General features: G+C 55.0%; 6 protein-coding genes across 6 annotated transcripts; 2 read left to right on the forward strand and 4 right to left on the reverse strand.

Annotated features, from left to right (window-relative positions):
* Positions 1-27: 27 nt before the first annotated feature.
* On the reverse strand, positions 28-6,210 carry CAOG_04308 (hypothetical protein). The gene is made up of 5 exons (XM_004348086.2): positions 6,102-6,210; positions 5,767-5,856; positions 766-5,457; positions 508-582; positions 28-391 (listed from the first exon to the last, which is right to left on the reverse strand). Exons 1-5 carry the CDS (start codon positions 6,144-6,146, stop codon positions 125-127), a joined length of 5,169 nt encoding a protein of 1,722 aa, XP_004348136.1. The 5' UTR covers positions 6,147-6,210; the 3' UTR covers positions 28-124.
* Positions 6,211-6,767: 557 nt separating this feature from the next.
* CAOG_08770 (hypothetical protein) lies at positions 6,768-8,720 on the reverse strand (the record flags this gene model as incomplete). Its single annotated transcript, XM_011272098.1, has 3 exons — positions 6,768-7,492; positions 7,580-7,710; positions 7,864-8,720. 3 exons carry the CDS (start codon positions 8,718-8,720, stop codon positions 6,768-6,770), a joined length of 1,713 nt encoding a protein of 570 aa, XP_011270400.1.
* A 571-nt stretch (positions 8,721-9,291) lies between these two features.
* Positions 9,292-13,830, reverse strand: CAOG_08771 (hypothetical protein; the record flags this gene model as incomplete). The annotated part of the gene is made up of 27 exons (XM_011272099.1): positions 9,292-9,331; positions 9,428-9,532; positions 9,594-9,677; positions 9,765-9,848; positions 9,927-10,010; positions 10,079-10,162; positions 10,263-10,359; positions 10,433-10,719; positions 10,799-10,888; positions 10,960-11,043; positions 11,154-11,240; positions 11,310-11,393; positions 11,470-11,553; positions 11,630-11,722; positions 11,853-11,936; positions 12,033-12,116; positions 12,217-12,289; positions 12,384-12,463; positions 12,540-12,599; positions 12,678-12,767; positions 12,829-12,912; positions 12,981-13,064; positions 13,146-13,229; positions 13,306-13,389; positions 13,462-13,545; positions 13,627-13,710; positions 13,778-13,830. 27 exons carry the CDS (start codon positions 13,828-13,830, stop codon positions 9,292-9,294), a joined length of 2,415 nt encoding a protein of 804 aa, XP_011270401.1.
* Positions 13,831-14,848: 1,018 nt separating this feature from the next.
* On the forward strand, positions 14,849-16,888 carry CAOG_04309 (hypothetical protein). Its single transcript, XM_004348087.2, has 3 exons — positions 14,849-16,000; positions 16,099-16,343; positions 16,478-16,888. The coding sequence occupies exons 1-3, from the start codon at positions 14,965-14,967 to the stop codon at positions 16,802-16,804; spliced, it is 1,608 nt and encodes a 535-aa protein (XP_004348137.1). The 5' UTR covers positions 14,849-14,964; the 3' UTR covers positions 16,805-16,888.
* A 104-nt stretch (positions 16,889-16,992) lies between these two features.
* CAOG_04310 (cellulase) lies at positions 16,993-21,611 on the reverse strand. The gene is made up of 5 exons (XM_004348088.2): positions 21,279-21,611; positions 20,847-20,945; positions 20,644-20,765; positions 20,446-20,553; positions 16,993-20,302 (listed from the first exon to the last, which is right to left on the reverse strand). Exons 1-5 carry the CDS (start codon positions 21,450-21,452, stop codon positions 17,209-17,211), a joined length of 3,597 nt encoding a protein of 1,198 aa, XP_004348138.2. The 5' UTR covers positions 21,453-21,611; the 3' UTR covers positions 16,993-17,208.
* A 1,119-nt stretch (positions 21,612-22,730) lies between these two features.
* On the forward strand, positions 22,731-27,364 carry CAOG_08772 (hypothetical protein; the record flags this gene model as incomplete). Its single annotated transcript, XM_011272100.1, has 2 exons — positions 22,731-22,775; positions 23,408-27,364. Coding segments are annotated over 2 exons (4,002 nt in total), but the record flags the coding sequence as incomplete, so codon positions are not given.
* Between the last annotated feature and the right edge of the window lie 11 nt (positions 27,365-27,375).

Raw genomic sequence — 27,375 nt, forward strand, 5'->3', positions numbered from 1 at the left:
TTTTCATCAAAAAACTACGAAACAGAAGGGATTACGAAATTGAACGCGAATGACGAAACGTTGCATACAGTGTGCAATGACAGATCAAGAACGAACACGGTCATCATCATCATCATCATCACGATCAGGCGGTGGATTGAGCGTTGGCACCACGATCGGCATAATACGACGCGGCGGTGGTCAGACCGATGCCATGGAGATAGCGCGAATATGCCTGCATGGTCAACTGCTCGAGCTCCGCGTCGGCAGCATCTACGAGTGGGTTGAGAATGCCCTTTTCCACGCAGGCTTCGACGAGGAGCATGGCTGAACTCGTGTATCTCGTCGCGAGCAGCAGATTGATGGCCTTTCGGAAGAGTCTGAGAGACAGGAAGACAAGCACTGCTTGGAGCTGTTGCAAACACACGCACGCATACACACGCAAAACCGACAAGCGTGAGCAAAAGTCTCCGAATCAAAACGAAACGAAAAGAAACAAACTCCAAAAGCCAATACAAACGCCTTTACCCGCTGCTCGGAAGCAAGGAGCTCGTCAGACCATCGCTGCATCACTTCGAGCTGATCATTTTCGGGGAGGACACTCTGTCGCAGTTCCGAAAAGAGAAACACACACACACACACACACACACAAAACAAAAAAAAAACAAAGCGCACAACACAAAAGTCGAGCAAGTCAAGTCCATATCGCACACACACAAACACGACAAACATACAACAAACAATCACAGCAACAACATCACTCGCTCCCCTCCATCCCAATATTACCTTCGCCAGCCAAGCGGCGCGGCGCCACATATTGTTGGTTTGGAGATACCGGCACGCGTCGAGTGCAGCGCCAATAAGACACAACAGCTGGACTCCCTCATCAATTTCACCGCGAGCGATGAGATTGGTCGCCACAAGTTTGATGGTGTTGCGGAACTTGTCGGGGGAGACAACAGCCGCAACGAGGCAGGCTTTGAGCGCATCCGCGCGGTAGCTTTGAGAGCCGTCGCCAGCTGACTCGAGCAGCAAATCGATGGCTCGACCGTGCTCACCCAGCATAATGTGCTCGGACGCAGATCGGTTGCTGGTTTCGGCCGACGTCTTGCGGTGATTGCGGTGGAGTGCTGCGCGATCGAGCTGCCGCTCGCGGAACTCTTTGGGCTCGCACAAAAATTCAAAGCGCGCAGGAAGTGGCAGCACATGAGCGTTGCCGTTGTCGCCAACTGCTGCACCTCGTTGTGGAAGGCGATGAGCTGTGCTGCCATTCTCGGCCGCACCAGCGCCAACAAGCCCCACAGTTGCCACACCAACACCAGGACGAGCGTGGAGACCCTCGGGCCTGTCAAGGACGTTGCCGCGAACCTGATTGGCCGCCAAGGAAAGAGGCGAAGGAGAATGGTCGCGGAAGGAGCCTCGAGATGTAGTCGGCTCGAGATTTGTCCCGTTGTCCAACGTGGACACTGGGTCCTGCCTGGCGCCGCCACTGCTCGCTTGCTGTGACCGGCCTGCCAAGGGACTTCCGCTCAAAGCGACAGGATGATGATGAGGATGATGGCTCGTGGATTTGGAGGGCGAGCCAAACTCGATACCACTCGTATCAATGACCGGCATCGACATAGACGACGCGCGCGGACGAGCCGAGGTTTGCTGGCCCGCAATGCGTGCGACCTCCTTGTCCAGGTAGTGCTTGGCCACCGTCCAGAACGTCGTGTCGGACTCATCGCCAAAGTACTGGGCAAGCTGCAGGCACCGCTCTGCAACTCCCTGGGTGCTGTACAGTTGCGACGTCAACGCAGGAGGAAGTGCAGCTACGTGCCGAAGCACAGCTTGGGTGTGAGCGATATGGGCGGCCATGGAGCCTGCATCGGAAAAGGGGGCGATATGGGATGAATGGGTGCGGGTTTCGTGGTCGGCAGCTGTTGCGGTGGCAAGGGCGTGGCGAACTTCGGACGAGCCGTCCTTGCTGAAGCTGTTGAGCGCCTCGAAGGGGACCAAAGGTCCTTCAGGCAGCATTCCCGACGAATAGGTCGGCTGCGTGTGACCCGACACGTGCGGTGGCCTGCTGCTGAACGCCTCGGCTTCGAGCACGGATGGTCGCAGCGAGTACGACTCGCCCGTCCAACGTTGGTGCTGCAACAGCGACTTTAAACTCAGCCCCACAGCTGGAGGCATGGCTTGAGGGAGCGCCATGCACGGTTGTGGTAGATACGCAGTCATTGACGAAATGCTGCGACGCATGGAACGCTCGAACATTCGAAGACACCCGTCCGAGCAGAGGACTGCGAGTCGATCAGTCGTCACCCAGTCGACATCAACCAGACGCAACGGCATGGCGTAACCGCCGCCAACAGAGCCGCCAGAGCCGCCAGAGCCGCCACCACCACTGCTACCGCCGACGAGACCTCCGCTGCCTCCAGTCATGCCTCCACTGCCACCAGAGCTGCCGCTGCTGCTGTTGTTGCCACTACCACTGCCGCCGCTGCTGCTGTTGCCGCTGCTGTTGCCACCGCTGCTGCCGCCACCGCCGGCAGCCAATCCAAATGGGTTGAGCGACAGTCCGCCGCTCGAGCCACCGGATCCGAGTCCCGCGTTTCCGGACGAAACCGAGCTCCCAGAGTTGGATGAGGCGCCGCTGGCATTGAGCGGTTGCAGTCGCCATAGGCTCAGTCTTTCAATGCCAAGCCACACGTCCACAGTGTCGTTCGCATAAAGCACCATCAGCAAGACGTTGCCTTCGCCTGGCGAAAACTTGAGCCGACGAATGCGACCGTTTTGGGTCTGCACCGTTTTGTGTGTGCGCATCTTGACATCCCAGATGGTCAGGTTGCCGTTCGTGTCGCCTGTGGCAAGGGTGTTTCCCTTCCACGCAACAGCCGAAACGGCGCTCAGACCCATGTCGTGGGGCAACTCATCGCGCTCTTTGACAACCGCTTGGACGGCGGAAAAGTCGCGCAGGCCGCCGTCTGATTGCGTCAGCACAAATTTCTCTTCGATGGCATGCGTGTCTCGCTTGGATTTGTGGTGACCGCTGTCGTGGGAAACGGGAGAGCTCGAGTCCGCGGGCGGGATCATGGTCCAGTCCATCTCCTGGGCATCAACTCCATCGGGGACGCCGAACGAAGTCGCTGAGATGGCACTGGTCGATGTTGCAGCAGCAGCATGGACCAGACTGGTATTCTGCTTGCTGACTGGCGACCACTCCAGGCTGGTCACGTTCACGAGCTGGGGCAGATGCCTCAAAATGGTGCCTGTAGACAAGTCCCACAGCTCAACTGGCTGGTCGCGGAATACAAGAGCAACGTACTGGCGAAGGTGCGATGGACGCAAGCAGACAAGAGGTGACGCATCGGGATTGGCGCCGTTGCTGCTGCCACCAGCGTTGCTCCCGCCACCAATCGCGCCGCCGCCGCCACCACCACCGCCGCCACCACCACCACCACCACCACCAACGGCAGCAGAGCCGGTTGGGCGGGCGCGCAGCGGAGTACTCAGCCCATTGACCAGATCGGTCCGCATGACCAGGTTTCGCCAGGTGCCGTTCGGACCCGATTCCGACGAAAAGGAGAGCAAAGTGTTGGCATTCAACCACTCGATGCCGCGAACGGTCGCAGAATGAACACGAATCGAGCGACGCATGCGACCTGACAAGAGGTCAACCACAGAAATGACGCCCTCCGAATCACCCACGGCCGCCCATGCCAAACCTTCTTCTTTGACGCCCAGTGGTGCGCAACAAGAAGGGCTCGCAGGAAGCGCATCTAGCTGGCCAACCACCACAAACCGTGAAGTCTCTGGGCGAGATTGGGGAACAGGAGAAGAGGCGATTTCAGCGCTCGAGAACATGGGGACGCTCGCGGTAGGGCTGGCATCCAAGTTGATGAGGTTGTCCAGCGTCGTCGTGGTTGCCTGGGGAGTGTTAGCCCCTTGATCTGCATTGGCGCGTGCTGCAGTTAGAGCAGCATAGCGAGTGGCGTGCGCGGCGAGCGAGACATCCGGCGGGCGCACACCTGGAGACAGCGGCTGACGCGCCACCGTTTGCAAATGGTTGTCGCCGTCCGCCATGGAGCGCTTGCGAATGCGCGAGCCCCGGACAGGCGTGGAAGGAGGAGTCGATTCATTTGCGGCGGACGAGAGCAAAGGCGAAGGCGTGGCCGGAACAGACGGGGTTACCGGCTGAGGCGTCCAGGCAGAAACATTGGCGGGCGCTTGCAAAAAGATGCTGTAGTCCCACAAGAAGACTTTCCCGTCGCCATACGCAACGGCAAACTTGTTCTCGTCGCGAACACTGGAGCAGACCGCGTATGGTTTGGCAAAGCGTGCGAGACGAATCACGTCAGACTGAGCTCGCAGCTCAAACATAACATCACGCACGCCGCCTCGCCGGAGTCGGCAACTGAGGGTGCCGTTCTCGTGCGCGACAAACAGCACGTCGGGTGTAGAGCCACATGGCATGAGGGCCGTGATGGAAGGCATGGCTCGCTCCAGCCCAAAGCTTCCAACCACCTGCGTTGTCTCGACATCGAGGATGATCACCTCACGAGCAAACACAATGTAGAGACGACCGGGCTCTGAGGGAGAATAGACGGCGTCAATGCACTGCGCCATTCCGGCCGTCGAAGAAGACTCGGCTCCGGCAGTCGTTGAGGACTGGGCGTTCGAAGGTCGCGATTCGCCTGTCGCTGCCGCAATGACGTAGGAAAGCAAGGCCGATCCAGCACCAGAAACACCGCTAGCAAAGCCCGTGCTGCCGCTCCGTGTGGGAGGTGCACTTGTGCTCCCAGTCCCATGAACGGCCGTCGTCGGCGGCGTGGATGCTGGCGTTTGAGCCAGTTGAAACCGCTTGAACGAGGAAGAAGGCGCCGCATTCGGGCGCAAATCGTCCAAAAAGATGATGGATCGCTGACCAACCAAGGTTGCGCTCAAGTGGTTGAAAGGATCGAGGCTAAAGTGGTGGATTGGCTCGCCCAAGTTGATCACCCACAGTTTGTAGCTGGCGCTCGTGTCCCACATGGACAGATGAGACGGAGCGTGTAGCGCAAAGAGCAATCTTGGGTCTTGCGTGTGCCATTCCAGCGCAACCACTGCACGGCCTGGCCCAATTCCGAGCGCGGCAGAGGACGTTTGCGAGCCAGGGCTCGCGCTGTTGGAAGACGAGCTAAAGCTGGCTGCCGACGTGGCGAGCCCTGCGGAAGACGCGCGCTCTGGCAGCCCGCCGGAGGGGAGTAGGCCAAACTGGCTCGGTGCCGCCGCAAACGCCGATCCGCTGGGTTGCTGCTGTGGCTGCGTGGCTGCGCCATGATGACCCTCAAAGTACGGCTTGCCTTCAACAACCATCCAGACATAGATTCGACCGTGGTCATCGCCCGAGGCAAGTCTCAGCGTATACGGAACCGACAGGTCATGGAGGTAGTTTTCGCGCGCCCATCGCACGCAAGTGACTGGGGCACGATGGCGATCGAGGACTTGGACAATCTGACAGCAACAAAGGAGATTGGGGTGACGGGTGAGTGAGTGAGTGAGTGAGTGAGTGAGTGAGTGAGTGAGTGAGTGAGTGAGTGAGTGAGTGAGTGAGTGAGTGAGTTGAGTTGAGTGAGTGAGTGAGTGAGTGAGTGAGTGAGTGAGTGAGTGAGTGAGTGAGTGAGTGAGTGAGTGAGTGAGTGAGTGAGTGAGTGAGTGAGTGAGTGAGTGAGTGATTCGAGCCCCGACCAACGTCGGGCGATGTTTCGGCTCTTGATGAGAACTTTGCATGCTCGCTTGTCCTGGTGTATCAAATGTCATTACCTCTTGATCGGCTGGATTGACGGCAACGACGAGGCTTTGACAGCCGTACGCGACGAGCGATTGCCAGCCCCAGTCGATGGCGCCGCGATTCTGTGAAACGAGCGTATTGGGCGTGTGTGTGTATGAGGAATGGGAGAGTGTGTGTTGGGTGATGGACGGGTCGGGACAAAGCCATTCAGTCAGTCAGTCAGTCAAAGCGCAACAAGTTGGAAAATGAGACTTCATCCGAATGAACCAACCGCCCATACAACGCGAGCCAACGCCACGCGCAAACCAAAGCAAAACAACATTCAACTTGCAGACCAAGTCAGATGAGACGAAGGGCGGTTCCTTACGCGGGGATGCAGCGCGCCAGGCAGCGTTCGTGGTGGCCAATTCATTTCGTCTTCTTGCTTTGCCCAGAATCGCAAATCTCAATGAGGAACAATGAAGAGTGCGACTTGCAAGTGATCCGTCCAATGATCTTGGACGTTCAGGGTGTGGCTACTTTGACTTGTTCTGGTTGTTGTCGCTCTTGTTGTGGTTGTACAGTATTCGGCAATGGTGATGGAACACTCGTGCGCAAAGATTGAACGAGTGGACTTTGGTATTGAACACACATGTTTTGAACAAACGTAAAATGAACACTTCTGACCGAACAAACGTGGGAGTGAACATAGTCGTACTGAACGTTGCTGCAATTCGAAGTGAACGACCTGCCCATGGCAATCGAACCAAGTGAATTGAACAATGTTCTGCAATGACTGGACAAGCTTCTCCACGGCACCGAACATGCCAGATTGAACAGTCATGCAATCTCAAAGGAGTGGTTTATCGCAGCTTCCCGGCATCTCCAAGCATGGTGGACATGACAAAAACATCATATTTACAAAAGCACGCAAAAGCAAAACACAGAATTTTTTTATTCTCGCTTGGGTTTGGTTTTTTTTTTTTTTTTTTTTTACTGCAGTCATCATCACCTCGCTGGAAAGCTCGGTTGGAAGAGCATCAAGCCAGTGTATTTAATCCTTGATATCTTCGAGCTGCGCACAAGGGAAGGCATACTTGCTGACATGGACAATGGAGCGGCTGCAATTTTGCGCCGACACTTGGCGAACAGCATCTTCAATGCGGCGATGGACTTTCTCGCCTTTTTTCAGAGGAGTGCGCTTGAAGCAAGATTTAATCTTGCCAAAAACATATTCAATCGGGTTGAGGAATGACGAGTACGGCGGAAGATACAGCAGACGGTAGTTCCTACGCCAAAAGTAGTTGCGCAGGCTGGCTGTTTTGTGGAAGCTCGCATTGTCCATCACAATCCACGCCTTGTACGTTCTGCCATCTCGCGGGAAAGAGCGGCCGTACTTCTCTTCCGATGCGATCAGCAAATCTGCGTTGTCGTTGCCTTCCTCCGCCTCGTCTTGAAAGCATTCAGCCTGGGAAGGGTGATAAGCTTCCTCATCGTCGTCATCATCATCATCATCATCGTCGTCGGCATCGTTCGTCCATAGGGCTTCAACAGCGGGAGGGTAGGTGTAGGTGGATGTGCGGATGGGTGCTGCGGCGCGGGCTGAAGTTTGGGATGACGGCTGCACAAGTTGTTGGAGACGACGCGTCCGCATTGGATGTCGCAGGGAAGAGGTGCCTGTGGAGGATGCTGGGTGACTTGCTGCTGCTGCTGCTGCGGAAGACCACTGCCCAACGTCGTCGGCAGAGTTGTCCTCATCCTGGATGTCGTCTGTAAAAGCTGTTGAGCGATGGTGCCCTCGCGGTAGCCGACCACGCCGGCGTCGTAGTAGTTCCGACGCCGCATGAGTATCTCGCGGCTGCGTACGTTGCTGTGCATGGAGCGACACACCTGCTGCAGCACGATTCGAAGGGGATGAGGCTGCGGCATGCTGCGTCAATGTGCCGGCATGCTGCGCTGATGGTCCAGCATGCTGCATCGATGTCCCAGCGCCGGTACTGGGAGGTGCAGGGGCAGAAGAAGAGGAGGGCGCTGGAGCACTCGAGCTGCTGTTGTTGTTGTGGTTGTGGTGGTGGGTGTGATTGCTGTTGTTGTGCTCGCTCTGTGATGGCTCCTCTGCGCTCAGAACCTTCCCGTGAAACTCGACATACTTGGCAGACCCTTCATCCTCGAGCTCTTGCTCTGGAGCCTGGTCGCTATCGTTCTCATCGTCGCTCGTGCCGTGGTCTTCGTCGTTGCGGAAGGAGTCGCCGGCAGTGTGTGGCTCAAGTTCGCGACCTTCCAGCACGTGAATAAACTTGGCCATCGTCCGTTGGAATACATGCTGGTTGACAGGGCCGTGGTGGATGTCGTAGTGCACGACACCCGTATCGCCAATCACACAAATTAGTGTCCAGTTCGGAGCACGAATGGAATCGACGTTCTTGAGCGCGCGCTTGCCCTTCGGAGCACGCCCACGGCTGCGATGCATGTTAATGTTGAAGCCACACTCATCGACGTAGAAGATGCGCGATTGGGGAATGTTCGCATTGGCCAAGTCCTGAAACCACTCTTGGCGCTTCATTTTGACCGCCATCGAGTTTTTGCGAGTGACCTGCTCATAGATCATCTTGAAATCAATGCCCATGCGCTTGACATGCCGACCGATTGTCGTCGCGTTGACTTTCACATCAAACTTCTCGTGCAACTTGTCGGCCAGCATGCCGTTGGTCACGGCGCAGTCCTTGTCGATTTCTTCCGCCAGGAATTCCTCCATTTCCCTCGTCACGACTGTCCGATTGGGCGGCTTGGAGGCACGAGGCTCTATGATACCAGTCTCGCGAAACTTGGTGCACACATTGTGCACGGTTGCGACCGGGACATCAAGATAGTCTGTAATCTCGCGAAAGGTGCACAAGTCCTCGTCGCGCAATGCAACAATCTGCCTGCGCAAGTCCAGGGACATGCGCTGGCGCTTGCGAGGGGTAGCTTGGGCAATCTCCTGGTCGTCGTTGGCGTGTACGGGCATCACTCGTTGGCGAATGCAGGACTGTTCAGGTGCTAAAGTAGGCAGCGTTCATTATTTAGAGTGCAGTGTTCAATGTGAGAAACTCTTTGTCCAATCGCGAGTCACGGTTTTGTCAATGTCGCAGTGTCGTTCGGACCTTGTTGTTCAAAAGCGGCTGTTCAACGGGTGCTGTTCAAAGTATTTGCATTTTTGTCCGGATCAACTTTGTCCAATGCTCACATTGTTCAAAACCGATTGCAGCAATGTCGATTAAGAAATGTTCAAAACATGTGTGTTCAATACCAAAGTCCACTCGTTCAATCTTTGCGCACAAGTGTTCCATCACCATTGCCGAACACTGTATCTCTGCTTCATCCGTTTTGCTTTGCCAGTCTGTCTGCCTGCCTTCGTTTGTTGTATGAATGTTCGCGTCTCTGTTGTCTGTCCGTTCATGAACGTTTCTTCATTTGGAACTCGAGCATGCATTCATTCAAACAACACGACAAAAGACAATCACGAAACGAACATCGACCAGATTAAGTTCGCCCCTTCAAACAAACCGAGACGATACCGCCGTCGTCCTACATTTGTCCTACATTTTGCGCAGTTCGTCGGCAGGAATCAAATCCCAGCTGAATGGATGCACAACAACAGAATCCCATCAGCTTCAAAGGAGAATGCCAACCACAACACCAAAACATGAACAAACCGGACAGTGTCCCACTTACTTGCTCTTTGCGAGTCGAAGGCGACCACCGCTGGCAAGCTCAGCCTGTTGCAGTGCCGTCCAGCCTTGAACCCGAATCCAGGAGGGGTCACAAATGTTGCTCAAGCTAGCACCATAACCTCCAGAGTTAGCAATACGTTCCCTTGCACAGAGCAGCTCGCACTTACATCAGCACACGCAAAGACTTGTTGCAACGGATGGCCGCTGCAATAGCGATCGCACCTGCATCTTCCACGCGGTTGTCGCCCATGCTGTCATGCAAGATCATTCTTGTGGGGTGAGGACCAAGGAATCAACGGACTGCACGCTTTCCTCAACCTCAGTATCGCTTCGCATACAACAACTTGACCAGACCAGTGTTCACCCTGAGCGCTTCTGCAATCGCGATCGCGCCTTCATCGTCAATGTTGTTGTCGGAAAGCCTGTCGCCCAACCAAAATCAATCGTCAGTAAACCTGCACATTGTTCAGTTAACTCTACCAAAAAGCAGAAAGCCTTGCCACAGCTCTCCCAGCGTGTTGTTCACTTTGAGCGCCTCAGCAAGGGCCTTGGCTCCTTCCGCTTCGATACCGTTTTGGTACAAACTGCGTCCTTAAAATGAGTCAAAACTGAAACGCGCTCTTCCAGTCCACACGCCACAAAGCACACTCACTCGAGCTTCGTCACGTTCTTGTTCACTTTGAGCGCAGCCGCAACGGTCAGCGCGCCTTCATTGCCAATGCGCATCTGACTCAGTCTGTATGTCGGTGTTCAAAGCAAACAAAAAAACCGACGACTCGCGCAGTACTGAGGAAGACTTTCGTGACATGCGTCACCAGCAGAAGTTTTCATCTTACGAAACACAGCCAGGTCGGCCAGTGCCAGGGTTGTCTCCATTCTTAATCAGGTCGTAAATGAACCGCTGCTCAGGAGTCAAGGCTTCATAGAAAGCACCTGCCCCAAATCAGAGCGTCGGAAGGTAAGCCAATCGTGCATCGCGCTTGGTTGATGACATGGTGGCACTTACGTTGATCATCGGAGCGCCAGACAAACGAAAAGACGTAGTTGCCGAGCGAGCGTGCCGTCCGCCGGAATCGCGTCAGTGCCTCAGCAAACACCGAGCCGAGTGGCTCGTGAGTTGGAGGTGCAGTAGCAGCAAGGGAGGTGTGTTCGGGGTTCCTCAGCATCTTGTCGTCAGAGCTGCCAAAAGAAGCAAGTCGATTGCCGATTGGAAGCGCCGGCGGTGAGGTAAGTGCTTGGGGTTGAGCAGCAAAATTCCATTGTCGGACAAGACTTTTCCACCTGTTGGAGCCACTAGAAGCGCAAGAAGGAGACGTGTGAGGACAATCACTCCTCGCAACAACCAGCACCGACATGGGTCTGAGTATAATACCGATCAGGCACAAACCACAACCGCTTGTCTCCAATCGGCCGGGCAATAAACGCCTTCAGCACCTCCTCGCTGAGCGGGTTTTCCTCCAGGCTGCGATAATTTCAAAAGATGAGTGTTGGCTTATTGGGATCAAACAGCAGTGAAACTTGATCCACACTCACTTCAAACACCACAGCTTTTGGTGAACTCTCAGAGCGTCCAACAGGCCGGAGACACCCTCTTCCGTGATGTGGTTCTGGTCCAAGCTGCGATTCAATCACACGATGGGATCCAATGTCGCACGAGCAATGTCATCCAGTCAGAACAGAAACAAACGGAAAATAGGACAGGATTATCAACAAGAGCCAAAGCATACCTCATGATGGACAGCGTCTTGAGGTTGATTTTCAGAGCCTCCGCAAGAGCAATTGCGCCCGAATCACCAATCTCGGCATCATTCAGTCTATATGTGTAGTTTGTGTAAGTGGCGATCTCGCCCACATCAACCTACAAACGGTGAAAAATATCGTACTCGATGCGCCAAAGAGCCGTGTTTTCTTTCAGACCCTCAGCAATGGCGGCAGCGCCCAAGTCGCCAAGCGGGTTTCCCGACAAACTAAGTGATGATGAGTTGAAAATCAGCGTCGCAGGCCTAGCTCCAGCTGCAATCTGCGCACTATCCCTTAGCTTACTTCAGGAGGTGGGGCACTTTCAAATGAGGCAGAGCTTGCCCAATCGCTTGCGCACCTACATGCCCAATCTGGTTGTCGATCAAACTATCAGAGGAAGGATGGTGTGAGCAAACAGTCGAGAACAGCAAGAATTCACAGATACTCGAATCAACAACAGCACGAAACTTGCCGGATTTCAGTCAGAGAAGTGGTCGCCTGAAGGATTGTGGCGACCGAGAGTGCAAGCGTGTCGTCAATGTTCATGTTGGTCATGCTGTTTCGTGTACAATACAGCACATGTTTTGAGTATCGTCAGTGAAGGACAACGAATGACATTGCAAGCGAAAATCCAAAATCTCAACGCTATCCGCTGCGAAATAACTCCATAATTTTTCATGCCGTACTCCAATTCGGTGAGAATCTTGTTCAATCCGATGGCCTCAGCCAGGATGGCCAGGCCAGTGGCAGTGAAGCGAGTGCCCATGAGACTGAAACGACAAACAAAGCACAAAAAGTCGTGAGAACAACACAGCGCGATAATATCGACACGCACAACAGCCACAGTCACGCAGTAGGACACGAACTCGAGCTTGGTTCGGGTCGTGTTGACTTTGAGACCTTCGGCAAACACACGAGCAGTGGCGTCGTCAAACACTCTCAGTCGGGGTCTGAGACACCATTCACATATAGTTTGCAGCTCTTTGAGTGACAGCCATCAACAACGGTTGCACTTTCCCAACGACCATGAGCACCAAAACGAGGTCGTACGCAAATTTATCGCCCTTTTCCATGAGGCTCTCAAGCAGCTTGCGTTGCACCGGCGTCAGGTTCTGTCGCACATCTACGCATGTTTGGAGATCACCAACACGTCACAAAAAGTAAGTCGACGGCGTGCAATACGAGAATCGAGCCCCTTGGTGTCTGTGTGCTCGCACCTTCAGGAATCAGGGGCGACAACTCGGGGCGAAGAGGCGGGTAAATGGTCGCAGGATCTCGTTGCATGTCAATGAAGAAGCTGATGTCTCCGGCGTTCGGTGAGTGAAAGTGACACAAGATTTCAATTTTCGCTTCTGCGCAAAGGCTGGCCTCACCGATGATCGAATTTTGTTTTCGCCTCTTGTTCGGAAATGCCAATGATATTGTATGACAGCCTAGAACAGTGTCAGCGCAGCGAAACAAGACGTCTAAAGAGAGCGATGGTCAAGAACAAGGAGCAAGCACTTGCTTACTCAATATACTTGAGTTCGTTGGATGGAACATTCTCCAGAGCCTTTGAGAAGGCGCGCGCCCCGACTTCAGTGATCTTGTTCTTGCCCAATCTACAATTGTCGCGCGTTAGTTCAACGGTAGGTACCGCAGCAAAACCGTCGAACCACTCACTTCAGGTTCGTGAGTGACTTGTTGTGTTTGAACATATCAGCCAAGGCGATCGCTCCTGCGTCACCAATCTCGTTTTCAGACAAACTGCCGCGATTGTTAGCTCAAAACTAAAAGTCGAGAAACAGCAAGCCGAGATGTCCAAAAACACCCACACCAGCTCCTCAAGTGCCTTGTTTTGTTTGAGTAAATCAGCCAGGACGATCACTCCTGCGTCACTAATCTCGTTTTGAAGCAAACTGCCACGATTGTCAGCCCACATCGATTGATAGAAATACAACCAAACATAGCTTGGAAACATGTCACTGCCAAACACTCACATCAGAGATTTAAGCGTTGGGTGACCACGCAACGCATGGACGAGCGAGATTGTACCGTCGTCCCCAATAGCATTGCAACCAAGGCTGCACAAGAGAGCGATATATGGATTATTGATGAGTAATTGATTGCAACGTGTCGTGTCTACTTGCGAAACCTTACTGCAAAAAAGTCAACGTCTTGTTCAGTTTGAGGGCTTCGGCGATGGCTTGCACGCCTGCTACACCAAACTCATTGCGGGGCAAACTATCCGTTTTGGTTGCTCTCGATGAGTTTCTGTGTTGCAACCGCCTTCTCGGCCATCCGGAGGTTTCTTACAAGAGCCGAACGTAACTGGTCCTGACTTTCAGCATGTCGGCAATCGCACGAGCACTATCGACATCCAGGGCGTTGTCGTTTAGACTATCGACATCCAAGGGGAATGAGTGTATGCTTGGTTTTGGCAAGTGGAACGATCAAGCGAATGCATGAAACTACACTCACCTCAGCTTGGTCACGGCTTCAAGGTCCTTGAGCACCTCCATAAGCTGGACCACTCCAGCAGTTCCCAAATTGTTGTCACCCAGACTGTCGGGTATTGTATGAGTTTGTGTGAGGGATGCGGCACAACGTGCAGTTCGCTAGTACGACTCACTGGACAATCGTGATCTCTGGATTGAGCCACAGCGCTTGGATGATGACGGGCATGTCCTCATCAACAATATGACGTCCAGAAAGACTGTTTCAATGATCAGTGAGCAGAACTGAGTGCTTCCGACGAGTCGGTCGGTTGATGCTGACAGTGAGTGAATTGGTTACTAGAGCTGGGTTTCGTCGTATTTGACTCCCTCGAGCCATTTGAGGTGCCTCTTGTTCATTCTGTTGCGAGCATGACAATCGTCACAAGATGATGTTGGCGACGAGTGAGTGAAGTGTGAGCAAGCGGTCTCGAGACAGCAGCTCGCATTTCATGTTGCGCTCCTCACTTCAAGCCACCAGTGCTTCCGTGGGCTGAAGGCCTCTCGACAGGCTCCTGTGACATGGCTTGATTGATCTGCATCGAGCGAGGAGACGAGGGTGTTTGGGAGGGGAAGGGCCCCCAAGCACGAAAAAGTCAGAACAAAGGCAAACGACTGAGAAGCAGGCCAAAGGCGTAGCGTCGCTCTGCAACTGCAACAACGATACGACAAAGCTTGCTCATCATCTTTTAATCAGCACTCACAGCCGCGGCTGCTGCTGCTGAAGGAGCAGAGACGACATGTAGGTGCATTCCAGCTGCGGCTGCCGCTTGCTCTGCTGCTTCGAATACGCTCAGACTCATTGGGTCGACATTTGTACTTCAACCAACAGCTCAACTGATCGGGGCTTCGGCAGGCAGATCTAGTTACTGCCGTTTGGCTTTGTGAGGTTTCTGTTTGTTGTTGTTTTCTCAGAAACTTGACCAAAAAAACAAAGAGTGGCGGCGTCCTTTCCTAAACGAGGATGACAGTAGGACGATCTCTTTCAGTACTCGTTGCTCGTTCTTTGTGTCTGGCTGAGTGCTTGCTGGTTGCCCTTTCATTTATTCTGTCTGTGCTCCTTTCGATGCCTTCTTTCTCGCTGTTCCTTTCATCTGCTGTTTTCTTGTTTTCTTGTGTTCTTGGGGGGGGGGGTTTCTTTTGTTCTGTTTTCTTATTCTTTTCTCCCATTTCTTTTTTTCGTCGTTTTCATTTCTCAGTCGTTTTCTCAGTCGTTTTCTCAGTCGAATTTGATCACTTGACCTCGACTCCAATACAAAACGAACCGAAAAATCGAGGACAACACAAGCAACTCGTCAATTTGAGACACGCCGCTTTTTCCATCATGAGCGGTGCTGGTGCTGCTGCTCGTAGTAGTAGTGGTGCTGGTGCTGGTGCTGCTGCTGCTTCGATGCCGGTGGACATTGGTCGACTGGTTGCAGCGACGCGCGCAATTGACACGCACGTCCTCACTCCAGCAAGCTGGCTGCTCGCCCAGTACGCCTCGCTTATCTGCTGGACGTCGCGGCCACGCTCGTTGCTGGGAGTCCTCGGCTGGACGCTCGTCGTGCTGCTGCCAGAAATCGTCGTCGCCGTCATCGTTCTCGCTGCCATCACGCTCCTTGGCTGGAATTACATTACGCGCTTCTCTGCCGCGCCCGACGCTGCGTCTGCCTTTGCGCGCGGGGCAGCTTCATCTTCCTCATCTTCATCATTGTCCCGGCAGCAGCACCAGAGCGTCGTGGCATCCGCTGCGGCAGCTGCCGCGCTGGGACTTGCCCGACCAGCAGCTGCAGCAACCAGCTCGGCGGACGGCTCGATGCAGCATTCGGGCGTGGCCACCCCGCCGTCAGGAGGGACCAGCCAGCAGCACGGCGGAGGCGGGACGGGCAGCAGCGGGCACCGGTCGCGTGGATCGCTCGAGCACTCGCGGTCGGCGTCGCAATCATCGCTCCAGCTGCTCGATCTGGACGAGGACGACGACCAACAGCAACAGCAACAGCAGCAACAACAACAGCAACAACAACAGCAACAGGCCCATCATCCGGCTGGGAATGCCACTCATCATCACAGCAGCAGTAGTGCAAGTCCTGCTGCGCAACACCGCGCTGAGCTCCCTCAAGGCACGACTGCCACTGCGTCCCCAGCAGACATGCAAGAGTTTCGCCACTATCTTCGAGTATGGCAGCAGACAAGCGATAGCCTCGCTGTGGTCGTCCTGCTCGTCGTGGACCTTTTTGTCTGGACGAATCGCGTTCGATCCATCACGCTCCTCTGGCTCCTGGGCTGCGCCATTCTGGTTGTGTTAGTACTTCCGTTTTGGCTGTCAGTTCTGCTCGCTGGCTATGTTCCGTTCGTCCTGTGTAGCACGCGATTGCGAGGTAAAAGCTGTTGCGTTGCGTTTTGTTTTGTTCTGCTTGATGGGCTATCGCTCCAGATCTGACTCAACTCTCGTTCGCGTTGTTGGGGAAAATTGCAGCAATGGCAGCATCCGTGGTGCGGAGACTACCTGTTGGTCGCCTCTCGTCGACCCTTGGAGTGGCGTGGGGTGAGATCTTCGACAAGCCAACGACCAAAAATACCGCTGATGCCGCCATGGCTGCAGCGGCGGCTCGCGGCGCAGACCTTTCTGAGCAGTTCTCCTCTTCGTCCCGCATTGTGCACGTGTCGCAGGCAGGCATCGCTCAAACTCGCGTTGAGAATGACTTTGAGTTTGTTGATGAGGTAGGCAAGCTCTTGCCTGTGTGTCTGTTTTTGTTTTGTGAGAGGGTTTTGATCACGCACGCACGCTGATTTTTGGTGCGATGCTGATTTTAAACATGTTCCTGAATGATCTTCTCGTTGCTTCTGCGCATTAGGCCTCCTCGCGGGCCATGAATGGGTCGGCGCTCTCGGGAAACGGGGCTGGATCGGCAAAGAAGAAACAAGACGGACTCCGAGAACGAATCTCAACCGGACTCAAAAAACGGCAAACCGAGCTGGCGGGTAGTTGTGCCAACTGCCGAACATCATTTTCGCACCTGCTCGTTAAGCGCTGCACATGCGCGAGCTGCGGAGACGCGTTCTGCACCAATTGTGCCTCGAAAAGCGTCACACGTGCAGTCCTCGGCGCCACTGCCCCAGCCGCCTTTGAAGAGACTGTTCGTGTGTGTTCCGGCTGCTATGATCAGCTGGTTCGACGATGATTGGTTTTTCTCTTTTTGGATTTGTTTTCCCCCCCCCCTCTCATTCTGTGTTGATAGTCCGTGTGATGTCTTAATAAATCTAAATTACTTTTTCTCTTTTGATAGGAGAACGAGCATCGTCAGGAGCGCGAATAATCGTCGACATCTGATGAGCAATGCTGAACAAAAAAAAAAATCAACAATGAAATTTCCAATTCGAAAAATGCGCTGTTATGAAACCAAGAGGGTCGCACGCAACCTTCAGGCACAACACAACATGCACACGTCACAATGCAATAACAATGCAGGGGATATGCAACAAGGAGCACCGCCTGTGGATGCCAAAAGCTGTAAACGCTTGGCAGTCCAAAAACAAACAAAAAAGCAAAGCAAACGCTAATACAAGAAACCCAAAACAAACACCTCTACGCAAAGCTCTCTCTGTTTGGCGCGGCCGGCTTCTTGGGTTTGTTGACCATCGCGTACAAGGCCTCGGGTCTTGGCAAAGGCGTGGGTTTGACAGGACCCGCACGATTGCTGGACACCGGCTTTGGCTTTGGCTTGGTTGTGGGAGTCGCGTACTCGCTGCTTGGGGGCTTCTTTTGGTCGGGAACTGCGTAGCCACCGCCAGAGACCGTATCGACAGGCGAGGTGTACACGGGACTGGCGGCACCAGCAGCAGCCGAATAATAGGTATCGTCGCCTGGGTAAGCGTCCGAGGGAGCGCTGTACACGTCTGCATCAATCTGACTAGCATCTGCCGGTGCATAGTACACATCGCTCATCGAAGGTCGGAAGTCTGCGGGAACCTGATACATGCCCTCTTGGCTTGCTGAGGCGGAATCCGGCGACGAATAGATGGGCTCGGGAGGTGGTTTGTGCTTTGAAAGTGGCTTGGCATGCGCCTGCATCGGAGCCACGAGTTCCATCGTGGAGGGACCTTTCGGCATCCCAGACTGTTGACAGCGACGTCGGCGGATGACGAGCGCCACAGCAACAGCAACGACCACGAGCAAGGCGACCACAATTCCCGCAATGATACCAACAGGAGAGCTGGCACCGCTGCTCGCAGGGTCGGCTGCAACGAAAGCAGTCGAAGTCGCTGCAGCGATGGAAGCGGATAGGGCGGATTGGACAGAAGCCACAGAGTTGGCGGACGCTGCAGCCACAACGGAGGCCACTGACGCTGCCGACTGTTCTCGGGCAGACTTGACAGACACAGACGACAAACTTGCAGCACTCTGAGCAGATACAGACGACACGCTTGCGGCACTTCGAGCAGATGCAGACGACAAGCTTGCTGCACTTTGAGCAGATGCGGACGAAGCGCTTTTGGCAGACGCGGACAAAGCACTTGCAGCAGATGCGGACACGGCGCTAGCAGATGAAACACTCGCCAAGAGCGCCGACACGGAGACTTGCGAAACGGATGCAGCAGAGGCAGCAGAGACAGAGGACACGGACAGTACCGAGGCCCGCACCACTGACGACGTCGATACGCGGAAGGCTGATGCAACAGAAGCCGAGGATTGCGCGGCCAGCGCGCTTGAATCCACCTCGGGCGTTGCCGACGAAATGGCTGCGATAGAAGCCGAGGCGGCAGAAACTGAGACAGCCGATGCCACCGCGGCAACGGAAGCAACAGAAGCAGAGACGGCGGATGCCACCGCGGCCACTGAAGCAGCAGAAGCCGAGACAGCTGAAGCAGATGCGACAGACGCAACTGACATGCGGGATGCGGAACTGACAGAGGCCGAATAAGCCGACGTGGATGCCGCTGCACGCACGGACGACACGGATTTGATGGACGCTGAGCTGGCCGAAACGGAGGCTGCTGAAGCCGAAGCCGCCGACGCAGACGATGCGGAAAGCGCCGATACGGACAGCACCGACGACGCGGAAAGTGCTGGCAGCAGCGTGTTGGCGGGGATGTTGTAGACACTGGTGGCGCTAGTGACCAGTTCAAAGTACATGTCGTCAATGTAGAAAGTCGGAGTGGAGGGGTTTTGAGTGTTCCAAATCCAAAATCCATCAAACCGGCCGGTGATTCCAGCCGCAGCCAGGTTCACCTCGAATCTCCGCCAAGTGTTGGCCAAGAGTGGATCTGAATCGCTCGTCAGCACGACTCTCGTGCCAATTTGAGTGCTGCTGCTCGGAACCTGAGAGATGAATTGCAGTTGAATCGAGTTCTGCCCGCCAGAAGGTCCGCCATTCATCCAGAAGACTAAATCCGTGTACGAGTCTGCGCTCATGCATGGTGGGTTTTGGCAATTGATGGAAACTGCTTGCCAGGAGCCGCACGTTGCCGCAATCGAAGTTCCCGATCGTGAGTACGTGTTGGAATTCGGGTTGATCGTGTCGCACCAGCCCCAGATGGCCAAAGCAGAATTCAAAGCATCCGTGTAGACATCGAGCGCACGAGATTCAATGGGGAAGACGGAAGTGACAGCAATGCCTGCTGGTGCGGCTGCGGAAGAGCCAGGGACTGGAGGTGCCGGATTGGAGCCAGTGGTCTGCCCGGGAGCCGGCCCGGTCGAGGTGGCAACAGCTGCACCAGTCGTGGGTGCAACAACGGTAGGATTTCCGGCTTGGAGCGCAACAAGGTACGCAACAGCACTGGAGAAGGGGCCGTTGTGGTCGCAAGCAGGCTCGGCCTGCTGATAATTGGAACGAACGTCGCTGTAAGCATCATTCTGGTCTGGACCACCGACAATCGCTCCATAAATGATGTGGGTATTTGGTGTGTTGGCGTTGAAGACATCCCAGCCGCACGGAACGTTGGTTGAGTAGAGGGGGCACGACGCACCGGCGTGGTGTGCTTGCTTCGGTGGGTTTGTTCCAAAGCCAACAATGAAGCTGCGGCCACTGCTGCCCATCACATAGTGCAACTGGTTGATGGCAAAGTCAACATACGACTGTGAAGAGGTGCCTGTCGTGCGGCCGTTCAGCGTTCTGGATTGGGCGTGGAACATGGCAATCCAAGCCACATTGGTTGCCAGGGTGAGAACGCCCCAGTCACTGCGATACGCAAGTCCCTTGGGAGTGTATGGTACTGCGCCACCGCCGGGGAGCCATCCATTCAAGAAACTCTCAACGGCGGAAGCCTGGGCGTTCGATGAAGCTGGCGCGAGCCGATAGGTGAGCGCCCACACAGCTGCGTCCTTCAGGTCCCAGCTGTAGCTCCACGGTGTGTTGGATGTTGCAAACGTTGTAGCATCGGTGAAGTAGCCCGCCGTGTTGGTGGCGCGGTACAGCCAAAGCGCAGCCCACGCAAGTTCGTCCTTGTAGTCTGAAGACGGGTAGAAAGAGTTGGAATACTTGTTTGGATACGTCTTGGCAAAGGTGTAGAGTTGCTGAGCATGCGTCAAGCATTGCGCAGCGTACGTCGCATTGACGCTCTGAAACACCATGGAGGCAGCTGCAAGGGCAGCCGCTACCTCGCCCGCGACATCGGCACCGGGCGACGAAGGATTAATCATAACGGTCGGGCGCGCATTGGTTCGAGTCTCGGGCGCCATCCTGCACGGACGCACCCAAAAAAAAAAAACAAGAAACCAAATCCCACGAAAATGAGATGTTGTCAAAAGAGCACCACCGTTATTATCGACACGCTCGAAGCAATGTGCTCGACAATGATTGCACTGGATCAATGCATGACATACCATTGCTGGTGCTCATCGTCAGGATTGCCAATTTGAATGTAGAGCGAGTTGGGGCTGACATGGCACTTGATAAAGTAGTCTGTGCCCCATTTGATGGCATCGCGAATGCTGCTCGATCGATCGATCGACAACGCAACATGCCAAACCGTGAGATCGATGAGTTGACAACGCCACAAACAAATCGCGACGGAGCCATACTAGGCGACTTGGCCCGCCTGTTGGTAGCCCGCCGGTTGGTCGAGAAGGCCCCACGCGAGGTTTGTGACCGAAAAGGCCATCGGTAGTGAGAATTTGATATGATCGCCGGCGTCCATGTAGCCCTAGAATGGGGGCAGGACGCCATTTCCAGTTGAGTGCAAACATGGCAACTGGAAGTCTGAAACCACATTCAACACACTTACACCAGTGAGGTCCTCGTTCGAAGTGCCCTTCTCGTACAAGAAGGTGTCTCCGCGCCATGGAATGCGGTTGTTGGCTGGCAGCTTCCCTGCGCGTTGAGCCTACACAGCCATGCACAATAACAGTCACAACAGACATGTCAGATACAAGATACAATAAAAAAAAAACCATCAAACATCGTGCCATTGAGGATTAAAAAAAAATAAAAAATAAAAATAATAAAAATAAAATAAAACAAAGCGCCCCCCCCCCCCGACGACCTTGAACAGACGAGAGTTCGTGTTGTCAAAAATCCCGTTTCGCGCTTCACAAGCAGGACAATGACCAAGCGAGGCAGAACGCGACGACTTGTGCTATTCAATAAAAATATTAAAAAAAAGCAGCCACGGCGGGTCGGAGTGTCGGCCGAGGACGCCTGAAGCGGGACTACGCACCTCGTAGAAGAGCAGCGACATCTCGAGCACTTGCGTGTAGTTGTATGAGCCGAGGGCCTGCGTCGGAGCGGCAACCGCCACGCCCGAGACAAGTGCGAGCAAGGCCGTCACTGCAGCAACAGCAGCAACAGCAGCCATCCAAGCCGTCTGTCGCCTGACGCCACCGCGCATCATCCCCTGGCCTTGTTGTCTGTTGTCGGCTGTGTGCGTCTCTGTTGTGCGTGTGTGTCGGGTGTGTGTCGGGTGTTTGTGGACTGCAGAAACTTGACAAGATGCTGAAAATCCAGACGAAAGCCAGAAAACGAGATGGCGAATGAAACACAAAAAAAAAAAAAAAAAAAAAAAAAAAAAAATGATCTGCTTTTTCCCTTTTTTGAAGCCAATGTTGCGCACGCCAAAATTTCAGAGCTTCTGGCAGAATCCAGGGCAAAGACCGGAAAGTAGCAGCAAAGACAGTCAAGAGAAGTGTGCTGTTTATTGGATGAAGGGGGAGACGCGGAGCCGCGGAGCCGGGGAGGGGCAACGCACGAGCACCCGATCGAGCCGCTCAGAGACCCTTTCCCGTCATTCTATCGGCTTCAACCAGCAGATTCGCTTCGAAAGCAGCAATACATGCACAAATTACCTTGACTTCTTGGTGTTATTTCATACTGTTGATCGAACGCCTTGGAATCGAGGCCTCATCAAGTTTCCTGGTCACCGATCCACAACGCTTGCGAATATGCCGCGTCGATTGCTAACGCAATGTAACTATCAACCCCCCCCCGCCAGTCTAACTTGATGAGAAATATCACTGACTTGATGCTGAGAAGAGCCAAACCACCATAGAGGGCCCGAAAAGGCGTTGGACCGAGGCCGGTTTCCAACTCAGGCAATTGATGCTCACTTTGACGTCGTTCTGAACGATTTTGAGCCTCCGCTTGTGTCAATAAGTATTGCTTGGTACATGTTTCACGAAATTACGTGATGTGAGCGTGGTTTTGGGCAAAGGGCGCTTAAAATTAGAAGGAAATCCACAGTATGAAATCAATAGTTGCAAGGGCATAGTTACTGCCAAAAATGCATGAAACTTGCGCAAACGCGCGAGCATTGCTATAAATACTATAAACTGTATACGAACTGTACATTCATGTAAAATTCCGGGCCTTGCAGGTTGAAGATTTTGAGCGATCGGCCAAAAACAACGTGGGCATTGGCTCAGAGCGAAATGTCCATCCAAAAGCATCCAAACCCCGCTCCCCTCCCCACTAGAATACACCGTAGCCTCATTATCAAACCTACCGGTTACATTCGCCGGGCTGGACGGACTCGACTCTGGAGCATTCAGTCTGAGAATGCTCAGTCTTTACTTTTTTTCTTTTTTATTATTCTTCTTCTTTCCCTTTCTTCTCCCTTCCCCTTTTTGGATCTCCTTCCCCAGTCGTCAACTATTCGCGTCCTGTTCTTCCAGTCATGGCTGACCAGCGTGAGCGCAACGCGCAGTATGACTACAAGGCGGTGAGTTGTTATTGAAGCGGCCGCCACACAATCCTCCAGCCCACTGTGGCGCCACGCAGCATCACACGCGATTCTCTCGGCATTCCGCCTCTTGTTTGACCCGCCTTGTGCGCTTCCCTCACCCCCCTCCCTCATCAGCGTTTGCCCAGCTATCACGCGTTGCTTTGATGGGGTTGTCGTTGGTGGATTGTCTCCATCTGCGTTCGGCTCCATCTGCTCCTCCTCCCCCCTTCGCATCGATCCGAGTCGCAGTCCGTCTCGTTGAGTTGGTTTATGGCGACGGTCATGTTGCTTGTTGTGCGCGGCGGTTTGGCCAGGTTTGCGCTGCCGACCGAGGAGCGAGCTGAGGAGCGCGACGACAATGCAGCGATCTTTTTTTTTTTTTTTTTTTTTTTGGGGAATCGGACAACACACCTCGAGGCCCCCTTCTTTCACTTCACCAAAATGAGACTCCTCTACTCGCTGATCGGAGCATCAACGTTAGGACGCAGCATCCTCGGGCATGGCATCGGCGCGATGATGACAGATCGACGCTGCTGAAACGACGACATTTTGTGCGCTTTTTTTCCCTATGCAATTTCACTCAGTGCGCTCTCCTTCCTTTCCTGCTGCCTCTTCTTTGGTGACGACAGAACTCCAACCTCGTCCTTCAAGCGGATCGGTCCTTGATCGGCCGCGCTCGGCAAGAGCCGTCAAGCGAGGTCCAGTCGCTGGTGGGCAAGCTGACCAACACACGCATGGGAGACAAGGTGCTCAAGAGCAAGCCCGAGCGACCGAATGCTGCAGCGGCCGCCAAGCGCGATGCAAAGGCAACGTCTGCGTCTGGTGGTGCTGGCAGAGGTGTCATGACGGCAGAGGAGCTGCGAGGCCAGGTGCAGAGCAACGCTTCCGTGCTCACGCACCTTGCAGACGACATGCATGGGCTGGATTATCGCCCGCGCACCAAGGAGACGCGCGCTACTTATGCCTCGATTCTGTCCGTGATGCAGAGCCACTTGGGCGACCAGGAGCGTCGCGTTTTGTGTGGTGCAGCGGACGAGGTGCTGGCCGCCCTCAAGGACGAGCGAAAAACCGACCCGCAGCGCAAGCGCGAGATTGAGTCCCTCCTCGGCAGCGTGAGCTCGGAACGGTTTTCCCAGCTCGTGTCGCTTGGAAAGCAAATTACAGATTATAACGTCGAGAACGCTGGCGGGGCGACCGACCTCTCGGGCGATCGCATGGACACTGGCGAAGGTGTGACAGACGAGAGTGTCGCCGTCGTCTTTGACGACGAGGACGAGGCCGAGGAGGATGGGTTGGCCGACGTGGCTGTTGGCGCTGAGGACGTCGACGATGACGACGACGACGAGCTAGACGGCGCGAACGGTGCGGACGGTCGCATGTCCGACGGTGCTGGACTGAATGGTGCGGGCACGCTCGGCGCGTCTGGCGCCACCAGCGGCGCAAGTGCCAACGGCAAATCAGCAGCCCAGCAGCTTGCCCTGGACAAGGACTATGTCGATCCGCGCACGATTGACGCGTTTTGGCTGCAGCGCGAGCTGGCCAAGTTTTACACCGACGCCGTCGATGCGCAGCGCATTTCAGAGGAAGTGTTTGGCGTTTTGCAACACTCTGCCGACGACCGCGAGTGCGAAAACCGACTCGTTCTCTTGCTCGACTATGACAAGTTTGATCTGATTCGCATCCTGCGCAAAAACCGCCTTGCGATTGTCTACACGACGCAATACCGCCGTGCTGTCAGCGACGAGCAGCGACAAGAGCTGGAGGCGGCCATGTCTGCCAACCCTGCCCTCTTCTCTGTGCTTCGTGCCCTCACCGGCCTCGATGCCGGAGGCGCTTCCAGCACTGCTGCTGCTGCTGGAGGTAGCGACGCTACTGCAATGGACACGAGCACCGGCCCATCATCTTCTGCAGCAGCAGGTCCTTCCGCCAGCGCGACCGCCGGAGCGTCTGCAACCGCACGGCAAGCACTCGACCTCGAGTCGCTCGCCTTCCCCGACGGCGCACACACAATGACCAACAAGCAGTGCAAGCTTCCCGACGGCTCTGTGCAAAAGACTTACCCTGGTTACGAAGAAGTGCGCATTCCTCCGCTCACCCACAAGCCGTTTGCAGACAATGAAAAGCTGGTCAATATCGAAGAGCTGCCCGAGTGGGCTCGTGGCGCCTTCCCCAAGTTCAAGTCGCTGAATCGCATCCAAAGCCGCATCTATCCCGCCGCCATGCATCGTGACGAAAATCTGCTGGTGTGCGCCCCCACGGGCGCCGGCAAAACCAACGTCGCCATGCTGTGCATTCTCCGCGAAATTGGGCGCAATCTCAACCCCGATGGCTCTGTCAACCTTGACGCGTTCAAGATTATCTACGTTGCGCCCATGAAGTCGCTCGTCCAGGAAATGGTGGGCAACTTTTCCAATCGTCTGAATGAGGCGTACGGCATCAAGGTCGCAGAGTTGACGGGTGACGCCCAGCTCAGCAAAGACCAAATTGCCGAAACCCAAGTCATTGTGTGCACCCCCGAAAAGTGGGACGTCATCACCCGCAAGGGCGGCGAGCGCAGCTTCACCAACCTCGTCTCCCTCATCATTATCGACGAAGTGCACTTGTTGCACGACGAGCGTGGTGCCGTCCTCGAGTCGATCGTTGCACGCACCATCCGGCAGATCGAGTCCACACAAGAGCGTGTTCGCATCGTCGGCCTCAGTGCAACCTTGCCCAACTATGAGGATGTTGCCGCCTTTTTGCGCGTCGACCTCACCACCGGCTTGTTTTACTTTGACAACTCGTACCGCCCCGTTCCGCTCGAGCAGCATTATGTGGGCATCACTGAAAAGAAGGCCATCAAGCGTTACCTTCTCATGAACCAGATTGTCTACAACAAGATTATCGAGCTCAAGGATCCGACGCAGCAGGTCATTGTCTTTGTGCACTCGCGCAAGGAAACCGCCAAGACTGCCCGCGCGCTGCGTGACTTGTGCATCGAGAACGACACGCTGGGGCGCTTTGTGCGCGACGATTCGCCCTCTACCGAGGTGCTTCGCTCGGAGGCCGAGAACTGCAAAAACACGGATCTGAAGGAGCTGCTCCCGTACGGCTTTGCCATCCACCACGCCGGCATGAACCGCGCCGACCGTACCCTCGTCGAAGAACTCTTCGCTGACCGGCACATCCCCGTCCTCATCAGCACTGCCACGCTCGCCTGGGGTGTCAACCTTCCCGCTCACCGTGTCATCATCAAGGGCACTCAAATCTACAATCCGGAGAAGGGTCGATGGGTTGAGCTCAGCTCCATGGACGTGATGCAAATGATTGGTCGTGCCGGTCGCCCGCAGTTTGACGACCGCGGCGAAGGCGTTCTGATCACATCGCACGATGAGTTGCAATTCTACCTCTCCCTGCTCAACCAGCAGTTGCCCATCGAAAGTCAGCTTGTCAGCCATCTGCCAGACAGCTTGAACGCCGAAATCGTGCTGGGCACCATCGCGTCCGTCAAGGATGCTGTCGCGTGGCTCGGCTACACGTATCTCTTTGTTCGCATGATGCGCGCCCCGGCCGTCTACGGCATCACGCCCGAGATGCTTGCGGCCGATCCCAACCTCGAGGCGTACCGCGCCGACCTGATCCACGCTGCAGCCGTCCAGCTGGACAAGTGCGGCCTGACGCGCTACGACCGCCGCACGGGTGCCTTGCAGGCGACCGATCTTGGTCGCATTGCCAGTCACTACTACTGCACAAGCGAGACCATGGCCAAGTACAACTCGCTGCTCAAGCCGTCGCTCACCGACATTGAGCTCTTCCGCGTCTTCTCGGTCAGCTCCGAGTTCAAGTACATTACCATCCGCGAGGAAGAGAAGCTCGAGCTCCAGAAGCTCATGGAGGTTGTGCCGATTCCCGTCAAGGAGTCGATCGAAGAGCCGACCGCCAAGGTGAATGTGCTCTTGCAGGCCTACATTTCGCAGCTCAAGCTTGACGGCTTTGCGCTCGTGACCGACATGGTGTACATTTCGCAATCCGCGGGCCGCCTCGTGCGCGCCATCCACGAAATCTGCCTCAAGCGCGGCTGGGCCCAGCTTGCCGACCGCGCTCTGACGCTCTGCAAAATGGTCGACTGGCGCATGTGGCAGACGATGAGCCCGCTGCGCCAGTTTTCGAAAATCCCCGAGGAGATTATCAAAAAGATTGAGATGCGCAACTTCCCTTGGCAGCGCATGTTTGATCTGTCGCCCGAACAGCTCGCGGAGCACATCAAGGCGCCCAAGATGGGCAAGTCCCTGCACAAGTATGTGCACCAATTCCCAAAGCTGGAGGTCTCGGCCCACTTCCAGCCCATCACCCGTTCCACCCTCCGCATCGAGCTCAGCATCACCAAGGATTTCGTCTGGGACGAGAAGACTCACGGCACTGCCCAGCCCTTCTGGATTTTGGTCGAGGATGCCGACGGCGAGACGCTCTTGCACTACGAGCCATTCCTCTTGCGCGCCCGCAGCGCCGACCGCGAACACCCCGTCTCCTTCTATGTTCCGCTGTTCGAGCCGATGGCTCCTCAGTACTTTGTCCGCATCGTGTCCGACCGCTGGATTGGCAGCGAAGTCACCTTGCC

The sequence above is a fragment of the Capsaspora owczarzaki genome, assembly GCF_000151315.2.
Source record: "Capsaspora owczarzaki ATCC 30864 unplaced genomic scaffold supercont2.6, whole genome shotgun sequence".
In the NCBI taxonomy this organism is placed as follows: domain Eukaryota; class Filasterea; order Ministeriida; family Capsasporidae; genus Capsaspora; species Capsaspora owczarzaki.

Bases quoted from the DNA above. Each gene is read 5' to 3' on its own strand.
- CAOG_04308 (XM_004348086.2), bottom strand. From the start codon at position 6,146: ATGAATTGGCCACCACGAACGCTGCCTGGCGCGCTGCATCCCCGC. The intron at 583-765 runs GTAATATTGGGA...GAACTGCGACAG, and splicing joins GCGCCGCTTGGCTGGCGAAG to AGTGTCCTCCCCGAAAATGA. The intron at 392-507 runs GTAAAGGCGTTT...TGTTTGCAACAG, and splicing joins TCCTTGCTTCCGAGCAGCGG to CTCCAAGCAGTGCTTGTCTT.
- CAOG_04309 (XM_004348087.2), top strand. From the start codon at position 14,965: ATGAGCGGTGCTGGTGCTGCTGCTCGTAGTAGTAGTGGTGCTGGTGCT. The intron at 16,001-16,098 runs GTAAAAGCTGTT...GGAAAATTGCAG, and splicing joins GTGTAGCACGCGATTGCGAG to CAATGGCAGCATCCGTGGTG. The intron at 16,344-16,477 runs GTAGGCAAGCTC...TCTGCGCATTAG, and splicing joins ACTTTGAGTTTGTTGATGAG to GCCTCCTCGCGGGCCATGAA.
- CAOG_04310 (XM_004348088.2), bottom strand. From the start codon at position 21,452: ATGATGCGCGGTGGCGTCAGGCGACAGACGGCTTGGATGGCTGCTGTT. The intron at 20,766-20,846 runs GTAAGTGTGTTG...CCCCCATTCTAG, and splicing joins CGAACGAGGACCTCACTGGT to GGCTACATGGACGCCGGCGA. The intron at 20,303-20,445 runs GTATGTCATGCA...GCGTCCGTGCAG, and splicing joins GACGATGAGCACCAGCAATG to GATGGCGCCCGAGACTCGAA.